Below are 12,676 nucleotides of genomic sequence, written 5' to 3'. Positions count from 1 at the left end.
CTTAATAACACTGAAGCCCTTAAGTGGTGACAGTTTCATTGTGCTCTTACTATGATTATTGTATCTGTGTATCTCAAGGTCTATGGCCCGCTACTGTGATCCAATATTCATTGATAATGTTTGCTCCGCGGCATTTATTTGCAACTCATGAACAGCTCGCCCAGATATATGTTATATTGTTTTGCTTTTATGTCCTGTCTCACCATTATGCTTTCCAAAATGTACATTTCCCTCTCAACCTTGCAGTAGATAGTCAGATAAACATATGGTTTATGTGCTGGAAAAGTATTGCTGCTTAACCATATATCCAATATTGTGCAGTATAACGAACTTGAAATTCAGAAGTCTTTCCTCGACACGTTGCAGGGCTCGTACCCTCGTGGGTGAGAACTCGGAAAACAGCCTGCATACATTACAAACAGTCAGCCACAAGCACTCAGCTTGTATCAGGAGGGATGAACGCCTGACTATACTGTGTAAGAGTTATAAAGAGCATACCTTTATACCAGACCCTTCAGTAGTATCCAGCTTCAGCCAGGGCACGTCGTGGCTATTGGGAGCAGGGACATTTGCGGCCACAGACACATAGGCTCTATCTGAGCCACCATGAGTTGAAAGGTCGAAAAAGGGCTTGCCTCCAGTGAAGTAGTGGTGGCCTAGAACAGTCGTCTTTAGGAGTTTTTCGAGCACCCAAGTTGCTAATGCTTTTGATGAATGTAATGAAATCGCGTTGATAATGTGCATAGCTCGAGTGTTTAGAGAAGCTAGGCAAGAAGCATCGTAAAGAGTTGCAACTGCGCCAACAGGGACAGGCTTGGTGACACCGTTGGCACAGGTGTAGTTCTGAGTCCCAACGCCCAAAGTAATATACTTTAATCGAAGGCCCAAGTCAGGGACTGGCAACTCTGGAGACTGGCCTCGTTTTGGAAGTTGTTTGGCCAGGATATCACAGCCTAACGTTCGGCCCATGGATGTCACTTCAGCGGCCACAACAGATAAGCCATTTGATTGTCGAATTGAGTGTATCACGGCGCTTTGGACCGTGGAAAATGCTGTAAGAAGGGGAAAAAGAAGTCTAGGGATATGCATTGTGTTTAATACAATTGCCAAAACTGCAATTGGTTTGAGGGAACTGGTTGGAATAATAGAAAAGACAAATGAGCCGCAAAGGAGGAGATATATAGGTAGAGAGTGAGGTTTAAATACAATATTGAAGGTAGTGAGGAAAGGATATTATCCACGGAGAAACCCAGGAGATATAATGCCCACGAGTGAAGCCAAGGAACAGCTTGTCTCGAACCCCCGACGGCACAGGCAACCTAGTTCCTTTTTTAGTCTTAGACAATAAACTTCCCATGTAGCAGGGGCCTTGAGGGATGCAATATCATACAAGTGGGTATATATCTGGCCCATTCATGCACATCGACCTGATAACTTTTGTCTAAAGCGGAGGTAAATAATCCTATTCCAGAAATGCGCTCAGGGATGCGGAGACCGAAAAGTACCAGGATAGCCATACATGGCATAGAAGAAAAACACTAACAGGCAGATGTTAAAACCTTTTCCAGCCTGTAAAATGCATGGTTGCATCGGGTATAATTTTCGGGGGCGAGAACTATAAGTATATTAGGCTCCAAGCCTAGAAGAATCTTAGGCTCGCTTCCCTTTTATAAAGGATATGAAAGTATTCCTGTAAGCAGCACCGGCGTAACAGGTGCAACACTTGGATTCATAAGAAGAACAAAGGAGCGCTTCTAGAAAAATGCATGTGTGTACTCCGTGTGAGTGGAGTAACAGACATATAATTATGCAAAGCCCTTGAGCGCCGATACTCAAGAACTCGCACAATAGAGAGTGAAATAGAAATAACCAACAGGCGGTTGTGAAAATAATATCCCGTATAAAAGAAAAGGTCAACTCTAGCGAAATCTCGCTTGATATCGGGTTGAACAGCCTTGTCCCATGGCCAAGTATATAGCTATGTATGTCCTAGCTGTGTCCAAAAGAGGAGAGTCCAACCACATTGGGGAATTAGCGGAAGTTGGGGGCCTTTAATCGGCATGGGATCCATCTCGAAAAGTGAGTTGCCATGCCGTAAAATCTGCAAGTCATTCATTAAACGTGGATACTCTGATATTTGGGGGCCAAAAGAAGGGGAAAGTTGTTGCTCTTCTTTTTTTGGGTCAGGTCGAAGGCCAGTCATGTGACATGATTAGTAATAATATTTAGTCATCAACGGCCAGAAAGATTTCTCAGGATGCAGTTTTGATGCGTTTGAAGGACGAAACAGCTTGAAGAACGTCGCGACACCAGCAATAACTTCGCCAAGCTGCTTGTTCCGGTGCCAGAGGTCTGGTTCTGCAGGCTCATATTATCTATGGTCACCACTAATCCCGTTTTCGCATTCTCCTTCCTTGGGATCTGACATATCTTACACATTGCCACGATGGCTGATGGTATGCACTCGAATGATTATACACCCCCGTTGTCGCGTATGTGGTCTAAAACGGTTTTACTTCTAGCAGAGATCGAGTCCATCAAGCGCCTCCAGGCGGAGCGCAATGGGAAGAAAGGTTCAAAAACCTTTGACCTGTCAAACCAGCGCACTGACGTATCGACCAAGGCATCTCTCACCGAAAGCTTCGACACCACCCTATACGATCGTTCGGACGCCGATAGATATGCAGGCTATAATACGTCTATCGCAGTAGATGGTGAAGATGAGGATATGGCCGATGATGATGGCCAAAATGGCCATCGCTTGGTTGGACAATATACCGCGACCTCTGAGCAGATAAAAGAATTTGCCACGGGCAAAGGTGTAGAAGAAGAAGATACTCTTCTAGCGCGCGAAAAGACATCCAGAATATCCGAGAGGGAAACCGATTATCAGAAGCGGCGCTTCGATCGGACTCTTTCTCCAACACGAGCGGATCCCTTTGCTGCGGACGGCCAAGCAAACGGAGATGGGGAAGGCGCAAGCTACCGAGATATAATGGCACTTCGAGAACTTGAGAAAGAAGAGGAACGTGTCAAGAAACTGATAAAGGATAAACAAGCCGGCGAAGAACTTAATGGATCAGTTGAACATGAGGCTACCCTGAAGCTAGAAGAGGCGGGAGAGAAGGAAAGCCATGCTGAGGAGTCAGCCTCTGCTCCATCGAGGAAAAGGAAGAAGAGATGGGATGTATCCTCAGAGGAAACTGTCAAACCCAGCGAGCCTGAATCAACTGAAGTCAAGCCAAAGAGGTCGAGGTGGGATCAGACACCAGTACCTGGCGGGCAGGCTGAGGCCCCAAAACGTAGGTCTAGATGGGATCAAGCACCAACACTTACTGCTGCAACCCCCGTTGGGAATCAGGGTCTTGCAACCCCAGTACCTCAGGCTTCTGGCCCAGTGGCTGTCCCAACTTTCGGCTCCGATATATCTGCCCGCAATGCTCCATTATCGGATGAGGAACTGGATATGATGCTTCCATCTGAAGGATATAAAATTTTAGAACCCCCACCAGGGTACGCCCCGATCCGAACTCCTGCTCGTAAACTTATGGCTACACCCGCTCCAATGCAAAGCGCCAGCGGCATTGGTGGATTTATGATGCAAGAACCCGAAAGCGCCCGCTCTATTGGAAAGCAACTTCCTACAGAGATTCCTGGAGTAGGCGACCTGCAGTTTTTTAAGGCTGAAGATATGACATACTTCGGAAAACTTGTTGATGGCGCGGACGAAAATTCAATGTCTGTTGAAGATCTGAAAGAGAGAAAAATAATGAGGCTATTGCTGAAAGTCAAGAATGGAACACCACCGATGCGAAAAACAGCACTGCGTCAGCTTACAGATAACGCAAGACAGTTCGGAGCTGGACCGCTTTTTAACCAAATTCTACCTCTACTGATGGAGAAGTCTCTCGAGGACCAAGAACGACATTTGCTCGTGAAGGTCATTGACCGCATCCTTTATAAACTTGATGACCTTGTTCGGCCGTATGTGCATAAAATTCTGGTCGTCATCGAGCCTCTACTCATTGACCAAGATTACTATGCTCGGGTAGAGGGTCGTGAGATTATTTCTAACCTAAGTAAGGCTGCTGGCCTTGCGCATATGATCAGTACCATGCGTCCAGACATTGACCACGTTGATGAATATGTGCGAAATACTACTGCCAGAGCTTTCGCTGTTGTCGCCTCAGCCCTTGGTATACCCGCCCTTCTTCCATTCTTGAGAGCTGTTTGTCGAAGCAAGAAATCTTGGCAGGCTAGACATACTGGTGTCAAAATTGTACAACAAATTCCTATCCTAATGGGCTGCGCTATCCTACCTCATCTCCAAGGCCTTGTCGACTGTATTGGAGACAATCTCAGCGATGAACAAGCTAAGGTCCGGACGGTGACCAGTTTGGCCATCGCTGCACTTGCTGAAGCTGCGAATCCATATGGTATTGAAAGTTTCCAGGATATCCTCGGCCCTCTCTGGATGGGAGCAAGGAAACAACGAGGCAAAGGTCTAGCAGGCTTCCTTAAAGCTGTTGGTTATATTATCCCACTGATGGATGAGGAGGGCGCAAACTACTTCACTAGTCAAATTATGGAAATCGTGCTCCGAGAATTTTCGTCGCCAGATGAAGAGATGAAAAAAGTCGTGTTGAAGGTTGTCTCGCAATGTGCAGGCACAGATGGCGTCACAGCAGTATATCTAAAGGAACATGTCTTGCAAGATTTCTTTAAAAGCTTCTGGGTCCGACGTATGGCATTGGATAAGAGAAACTACAGACAAGTTGTAGAGACAACAGTGGACTTAGGCCAAAAAGTCGGTGCCGGTGAAATTCTTGAAAGGATCGTGAACAATCTCAAAGACGAGAGTGAGGCATACCGTAAAATGACTATTGAAACGGTTGAGAAAGTTATTGCTTCACTTGGTGCAGCTGATATCGGAGAGAGACTTGAGGAAAGACTAATTGACGGCGTCCTGTTCGCATTCCAAGAACAAAGTGTGGAGGATATAGTGATTCTCAACGGGTTCGGGACAGTTGTCAATGCCCTTGGTTCTCGTTGCAAGCCATATCTTCCACAGATTGTCAGCACAATTCTCTGGCGACTCAACAACAAGTCCGCCACTGTACGGCAACAGGCAGCAGATCTTATTTCGCGAATTGCAATGGTTATGAAACAATGTGGTGAAGATGCCTTGATGGGAAAACTTGGCACCTTCCTTTACGAATATCTTGGTGAGGAATATCCAGAGGTCCTTGGCTCGATACTGGGCGCGTTGCGTTCTATTGTCACTGTTGTCGGTATCAATCAAATGCAACCACCCATCCGTGACCTACTTCCTCGTCTCACACCTATCCTACGAAATCGCCATGAGAAAGTGCAGGAAAACACGATAGATCTTGTTGGCCGTATTGCTGACCGTGGCCCCGAGTCCGTCAATGCTAGAGAATGGATGCGTATCTGCTTCGAACTACTTGATATGCTGAAGGCTCATAAGAAGGGCATCCGACGAGCTGCTAACAATACCTTTGGTTTCATTGCCAAAGCTATTGGTCCCCAAGATGTCCTCGCCACACTTCTTAATAACTTGCGTGTCCAAGAACGTCAGTCCCGTGTCTGTACTGCCGTTGCAATTGGTATTGTGGCAGAAACTTGTGCTCCATTTACGGTCCTTCCCGCCCTTATGAACGAATATCGCGTGCCCGAACTAAATGTGCAAAATGGTGTCCTAAAGGCCATGTCTTTCCTTTTTGAATATATTGGCGAAATGGCTAAAGATTACGTTTATGCCGTGACACCCCTTCTCGAAGATGCATTGATTGATCGAGACCAAGTCCACCGTCAAACCGCTGCTAGCGTAGTGAAGCATATTGCCCTAGGTGTTGTTGGACTGGGATGTGAAGACGCAATGGTCCATCTTCTTAATCTCCTCTACCCCAATCTCTTCGAAACCAGTCCCCATGTCATTGACCGAATCATTGAAGCTATCGAAGCTATTAGAATGGCTGTTGGCACAGGTATAGTCATGAACTATGTCTGGGCGGGCCTGTTTCATCCAGCTCGCAAAGTACGGACCCCTTACTGGCGGCTGTACAACGATGCCTATGTTCAAGGCGCAGACTCTATGATTCCATACTATCCTACAATTGAGGAAGATGGACTAGGGAGGTGTGAATTAGGCATCGTTTTGTAACCATGGTCAACAGGCTTGAAGTTTCTATATTTGATCAGCAACACAGGTGTTCGTTTATTGTTTTCTCACTGCATCTCGTGGTCCAACAATTTCCATTTGAGCGCTTCCTTCTCCTTGTCCATGTATTTATAAAGTAATTATTATTGCATCCAATATAGCAAATATCGCCATGTCTAGAGTGATGACATCAGATTCGGAATTAATACAAGCAATGCACATGTGTCATCAATGTCAACCCTTGTAATATGTTTGCATGTGTGTTTATTATTCTATACTCTTGTAGATCTATCCAGCAGACTTTGCAAAATTACCTCGCTCCATCCCCGAATTGATCATCCTATCCCCGTTCATAACCCCTGTGGTACATATGACAATATTCCGACGCCCAGATTCCTGTTGGGCAATAAATCTCAATGCAGTGATTTCGGTGAATGTGATACCACCTAGGAAGAAAACGAATACTGTTTTAATTCCTCCAGAGCCTGTTAGGGTCTGCCGAGCTCGCGCTGCCTTTTCATCTCCCTTTGGGACTATGTTGAAAGTCGAGCCGCGGGCATTCTTAACAACATCCTCGAATCCCAGCCATCCTGGAGTTGTAGATGCTGCATTGGAGGCTGCTGCAGCTGCTTGTGGCGAAGGGTTCCCTTTGACGAGCAACTGAACATACGGCTTCTGTAGCACACACTGAACAAGTCGAACACTCAAGGGGGCATACCCGCTGTAAACATAAGATATGTCATTTGGGTTCTGCTCATCCACTTCGTCCACTATCAAACGAAGGGACTTGCGAAGTGAATTGTAATTCGTCTTTGTGCCAGTAGCGCTGCTTGAGCCACCAGGAAGTAAGATCCCTGTTGCTGGAACTCGGGGTTGTAGGAGTTCCATCTTTTCTAGGTTGCTAAGAGTTAGAAGATGCTGGTAGCCATATGCTTGGAGTATTTGTTTTTTGAAGTTCTCCAAGTCCCGCGGTCGAAGGCCGCCATTGATACATGAATCGATACACAGCAGCCTTAGGATAGTGGTGATTGGAATATCACGGGCGATGAGCTCCTCGATAACCTCATACTGAGATGTAGATTCTGCCCCCGCGGCGATATTTTGTTGCACTCCCAGGGTTCGACGGAATACATCCGATCGAGTGTGACGCATAATCTCCTCGGCAAGGTTGGTATGAATCTTCAAGCTACTATGTTCTGCTTGGTATGCCGGTAACTTATTGACAAATTCACGTAGTTCCGAGGTTGACTTGGCCCCATGTCGACTATCATAGTCGCTTTCGAGCCTTCTTGCAACCTTGTTTAGGATGCCACCAACGATTGCGAAGTTGGCATCACGAAGTTGGGAAAATAGCTGGTCCGATGAATCGACTTGGACTTTTCTCTTCAGGCTCTGCTTTGATGCACTTGAAGAACTTGATGAGGTTTGGGGAGCGGCGGCGGAACCAATTATCGAGGAATCGACTTCGGTATGGTTGTGGTTAATACCAAATAGTTCGTCCACAAGGCCCTCATAAGTCAGTTGCGTCATTAAAACTGTAGCAAAGTCTACATCTCTATCAATTATGATCAGGTTCTCAATCGTATTGCTCGCCATGAGCTTGCCTCCAGAGCCGCCCAGGCCGCCATCGGCATCTAATTCTCTCCTCATTCGAAGCAACTGGTCAACGACTTTTCGAGCATTGTCTCCTTTCCCAACAATTCGTGGGAAATAGCCGTGTCGTAATTGAATTTGCATTAAGGCCTTGGCTGATAGGTAAATTGGCTGGGGGTTATGGTCCTTATAAATGGTAAGTGGCCAACGTCATTCGTATCAAACTACGAGTGGGACATACCAGGTATAAATCAGCGAATGAATCCGGCAGTTCCAAGGAAAGGACATCATTTTCAAGTGGCAGGAAGTACAAAGGGAACTCCGCAATGTTTATGTCACCTATGATGCCCTCTTCTTCCAAAATCTGATTAGACACTAAAGTACGTCGTGGTACCCAGAATACGGAAAATTCATGTTCGATATTTGATTCATTATTCTGCAGCCTTTTAATTTGGTCTAAAAAGCGAGTTATGTCAGTTGATAATTATAGCACTCAGTCGATTTTGGATGGAGACAGAATGTAATGAAAAGTATCATCCAAAACTTGCATAATATAGGGAACATAAATAACCATGTAGAGTATATATGTTTCTGCCTGGTCTCTGTTGGTCCCAGTTTCATGTATGAAATATAAATAATAAATAGATGTAAGTACGTACCAGCAGCAGATTGTACATGGTTTGGTTTCTCTGCGTGAATCAGAAATACAACATTCCGTTGAGAGGAATCAACGTTCTCATTCTCGAGTAAAAACACTCGATCTACTCCATATTCTTGAAGTACGGAGAACTTGACGAATAGGCCCACCGGCCCGGCCAGGTCCTTGCTAACTACAAGATTCTTCTTCCCACGGACCTAAAAACGCAATTGTAAGCACTTTGGAACATTCAGTCACATCAGAGAGCTTGTGGACTCACTCCTTCGAGAAGATTCAGGAGGTCTCTCCTTGCTTTCTCCTTAAGATATTCGGCCTCACTCCCGGGATGAGGAGCCATTTTCAGGATTTGATTATTTGAAACGGTGACTGGAGCCGGGTAAAAATGCCCCTAGAAGACAGCAAACTCATTGCCTCAATATACACGTCTTGTTGTCAGGGTGTAGTAGCGTAGGTTGAAGCATGGAGGTTTGCACATCGTTCTTCGCAGTTGGTTGGTTGCTATTTCGGGTTTAGCACTCTTGCGTAGTTTCGCTCCGCCACATATCAATCACGTGATATATACAGTCGCTGCCTTACGTGGATTTAGGGAGGCTTCACCATGAGACATTCAAATCTCGAACTTGAAGACAGCATTTCAGGGCTTCAGTTTGCCCGTCAGGATTAATATACACCTCCCGGATTTACTATAGGAGCTACACTGAGTGACAGAGTTACCCTACGTTGACGGCGACTCGTCATAAACATCACCACTTACCGCTTACAACCCCCCTCCTTCAACCCCTTTCCAGGCGCCATGAAGAAGTTTGGATTCGGCAAAAAGAACGATGACGGCGGGGATGATAGTAACAGATCAGCTCTCTTTGGCTCACGATCAAAAAATAAGAGCCCTGCACCTTCAAATAACCCTTATGCCCAACCACCGCCTTCGACGGACCCTTACTCCCAGTCTGGGCATCGCCCTCAGGCCTACGGTGGGATGAATCAGCCTGGAAATCACCAGTCTAACTCAACATATGGCGGATCAGAGAAAGGATACAATCCTTCAAATGGTGGCTTTGCCCCCGGGAAGCAAGGAAACCAAGGAAGCTATGGGCAAGATAGATACGGTGGGGGTCCTCCTGCTAACAGCGGTGGTTATGGCGGCCTAGGCAGGGCAGACCCCAACGATCCGAGTACGAAGGATGGAAACAGAGATGCCCTCTTTGGAAACGCACCTAGCCGATACCAAGAACGACAGGCAAGCAGTGCACCTCCTCCATACCAATCCGACTCGTCTTATGGCGGACAACAACCCGGAGGCTCCAGTGGTCCTAGCTATGGCAAATACCAGGACCGACAGCTCACAGCCGAGGAAGAGGAAGAGGAAGACATCCAGGCTATGAAGCAAGACATCCGGTTTATGAAACAGCAGGATGTGTCGTCAACCCGAAATGCGCTGAGACTAGCTGCAGAAGCAGAGGAGAGCGGAAGAGCGACCCTTGCTCGTCTTGGTGCTCAGGGTGAACGAATCCACAATACGGAAAAGAATCTTGACCTGGCCGCTAACCAGAATCGAATTGCTGAGGAGAAGGCTAGGGAGTTGAAGAAGGTCAACGGAAGCATGTTTGCCATGCACATCTCGAACCCTTTCACTAGCGAACAACGCCGCCGTGCTAGGGACCAGGCCATCATTGATCGTCACCAGGAGGAGCGTCTACAACGTGAAGAAACCCGACTTGCTGCTTTCCGCACAGAGCAGCGAATGGACCAGACTTTCAAGGAAATATCTAAAAAAGGTGAAACCGGCCCGAAGAGGACCAACCTTGCAGAACGTTCAAAGTACCAGTTTGAACAGGATAGCGAGGACGATGAGATGGAGAATGAGATCGAGTCAAACTTGGATGCTTTGCACGGTGCCGCTACTCGATTAAATGCACTTGCTAAAGCTACTGGGAGGGAGATCGACGAGCAGGACCCACATATCAAGCGCATTATTGGAAAGGTACTACTCTTCCCCCTTTTTCAACAATTATCCTTTTATCGATGCAGAGATATCTAACATCTTTCTTCTATCCAGAGCGACTTTGTGGACGATCAAATCCATATGAACAGATCACGGCTGGACCGTATTCGCTAGAAAGCAATTAGACGCACCTTGATATTCACATATTGCTGCCCACTCACTGCATACGCATCATCAACCTTACTTGCCATCTTCGCCATCACTATGCACATACGCAATATGTAAATAACTTTGTGCTTCCTCGAAAGATTAGCATTGTCCGTCTTTAATCATCTTCTTTTTCCCTCTTTGAAACGTATAGTTTATCAATTAATTAATATCTCTTCGGTCCCGCTATTGTTTATATGCCACATATTAATAAAAGAGCATTTGAGTCAAACATTGACCTCTGCTAAGGAAGATTATCCGAAAAATTTACATTTACGCATAATCCGCTGCGTGAGCTGTTCCCTGGCTACCGAGTAGACCCAAGGCCACTGATACCCACAAATGAAAGTTAACATACCTGCATCGGCAACTGCCTTTTGTTCCCATTTGAAAAAGAGTATCAGCTCAAGACCGAGGCAGATAACCGGTTTCCCTTTAGGGCGAACAGTTCATATGAAGAGATCCATGATTCCTGATCCCAATAGAGCTGCTCTGAGCACAAAACATTGCTTTGTGGTTACGGGGCTATGGTTTCCCTCGTTTCAAGCAATGCCCCGACCCCTGAAGGAGATAAGCAGCGGTCAAAGCAGCCAATAATTCAGCCTGTGATATCAATGGGCGGCATATAATCAACCTGAGAGGCTTTACGCCCGAGGTATCAATAGCCGGTCAAATGTCTTATATTTCAGGTGCTATTGAAACCAATGAGAAAGGAACAGTATGTAAAGCAACTGCTCGCCCACACCATGTTTCCGATATCGGTATCGTATATATTTATCTGTGATTCCTCCCCCGATAAAGAGATATCCATCTATCGGGCACGGTCGATGGGGAAGCCGTCGATGGGGCGGCATCCTTCCATGGCGGGAGTAAATGAGCAGATCGAACTTGTAACTCACTTGTCGAGCAAAGGAAACGCAAGTCAGAGATCGAAGAAGAAGAAGAAGAGGAAAAACTAATGTGCCACCGAAGCCCCTTAAATTAGTACCCGTGAGTCTCAGCCGGCTCAAAAGGGAAAAGTCGCCCTTGACTTCTCCTTCTCGGCTGTTCGGTTCGATGCGTTTTGCCGATTCCCGGGGCAGTAGCTGACTAAGCGGTTGATTATCAACCTTTCGTCTTGTGGCAGCCTGAATCGAAACGCTTTGAACATGTCCTGTCTTTGTTTCTCCCCCTTTTTTCTTGGTTCCGACCTCTTTATTTCGTTTATCCGAAGGTGTTGGAAACCGTTTAACGAGTCGAGGTATGTAATATAATCTCTCACAGGCGAACCCTGGTGTGGTAAAGCATAATTAGAGCGACATATGTCCCTTCCCCCCTTAGCATTATTTAGAATACTCCAACGGCTTGCGTTGCCTGACGGGGAGGAGAGACAAGTCTCGTCCAGGATCACGGTCGGTTATGGGAATGGGGGGGGGGCTTTTTTTTTTTTTGCATGGCACTTGGCCCTCTCGCCTTTTCGAACGTGTAATTGATCCCTAGTGTAGGTTCAGCGAGAACCAGGTCAATGAAACATTGTCTAGAGAGTAATAATAATATTAGCAACGCTATCAGCAAGGTCAATAGGCTGAAGTAGGAAGGCGTTACGTAGTCGGTGAGCGCTGACGAGGACGAAACTAGAACGCGAAAAGGGTTGAGCAGACGAGTGGCTGGTGGGATGTCATGGAGTTTCGCTTGGCGTGGTGGTCTGTATATACACGGGACGCCTAAGGAGTCAGTTAACGACAATGATAAAGCATGCGGGATGTTAGAGGAACAAAATTTCAGGATAAGACCTACCATTCATCACAAACTCCAAGACTAACAGGCGACGGGAGCGAAGATGGAAGAGTTATTAAGGGAGGGAAATTTGCATAACATAGTGTTCATTAAAAGCTAGATAGCCGAATCTGATAAGATACTCGAAAATGTATCTTAGCTGCGCGGAGCGATACTGATAAGACGTAAATGCATATGAAGCTCCCGTCTAGCGTGGGCCAAACAAGTGTAAAGGGTAGAAGAGAAGATAAACTCGACGAAGGGCAGGGTATATGAATTCATCGTAGAAATATCAAGGGAAAAACCGAATATCCCAGGTCAACAAAGGAAAAAAAAAAGC

The 12,676-nt window shown here is 46.3% G+C and overlaps 4 protein-coding genes across 4 annotated transcripts; 2 read left to right on the top strand and 2 right to left on the bottom strand.

Annotated features, from left to right (window-relative positions):
* Positions 1–134: 134 nt before the first annotated feature.
* On the bottom strand, positions 135–1,089 carry MCYG_05828 (malate dehydrogenase; the record flags this gene model as incomplete). The annotated part of the gene is made up of 3 exons (XM_002845913.1): positions 135–239; positions 332–403; positions 499–1,089. The coding sequence occupies 3 exons, from the start codon at positions 1,087–1,089 to the stop codon at positions 135–137; spliced, it is 768 nt and encodes a 255-aa protein (XP_002845959.1).
* Positions 1,090–2,446: 1,357 nt separating this feature from the next.
* On the top strand, positions 2,447–6,361 carry MCYG_05827 (U2 snRNP component HSH155; the record flags this gene model as incomplete). The annotated part of the gene is made up of 2 exons (XM_002845912.1): positions 2,447–6,159; positions 6,343–6,361. The coding sequence occupies 2 exons, from the start codon at positions 2,447–2,449 to the stop codon at positions 6,359–6,361; spliced, it is 3,732 nt and encodes a 1,243-aa protein (XP_002845958.1).
* Positions 6,362–6,469: 108 nt separating this feature from the next.
* On the bottom strand, positions 6,470–8,769 carry MCYG_05826 (vacuolar protein sorting-associated protein 33A; the record flags this gene model as incomplete). The annotated part of the gene is made up of 4 exons (XM_002845911.1): positions 6,470–7,960; positions 8,016–8,230; positions 8,434–8,629; positions 8,692–8,769. The coding sequence occupies 4 exons, from the start codon at positions 8,767–8,769 to the stop codon at positions 6,470–6,472; spliced, it is 1,980 nt and encodes a 659-aa protein (XP_002845957.1).
* A 261-nt stretch (positions 8,770–9,030) lies between these two features.
* Positions 9,031–10,559, top strand: MCYG_05825 (V-SNARE; the record flags this gene model as incomplete). The annotated part of the gene is made up of 3 exons (XM_002845910.1): positions 9,031–9,085; positions 9,221–10,413; positions 10,524–10,559. The coding sequence occupies 3 exons, from the start codon at positions 9,031–9,033 to the stop codon at positions 10,557–10,559; spliced, it is 1,284 nt and encodes a 427-aa protein (XP_002845956.1).
* Between the last annotated feature and the right edge of the window lie 2,117 nt (positions 10,560–12,676).

Source organism: Microsporum canis, genomic scaffold (genome assembly GCF_000151145.1).
Source record: "Microsporum canis CBS 113480 supercont1.5 genomic scaffold, whole genome shotgun sequence".
NCBI lineage: Eukaryota > Fungi > Ascomycota > Eurotiomycetes > Onygenales > Arthrodermataceae > Microsporum > Microsporum canis.
The sequence above is the reverse complement of the archived record's forward strand: the minus strand, read 5'-3'. Positions and strand labels throughout refer to the sequence as shown.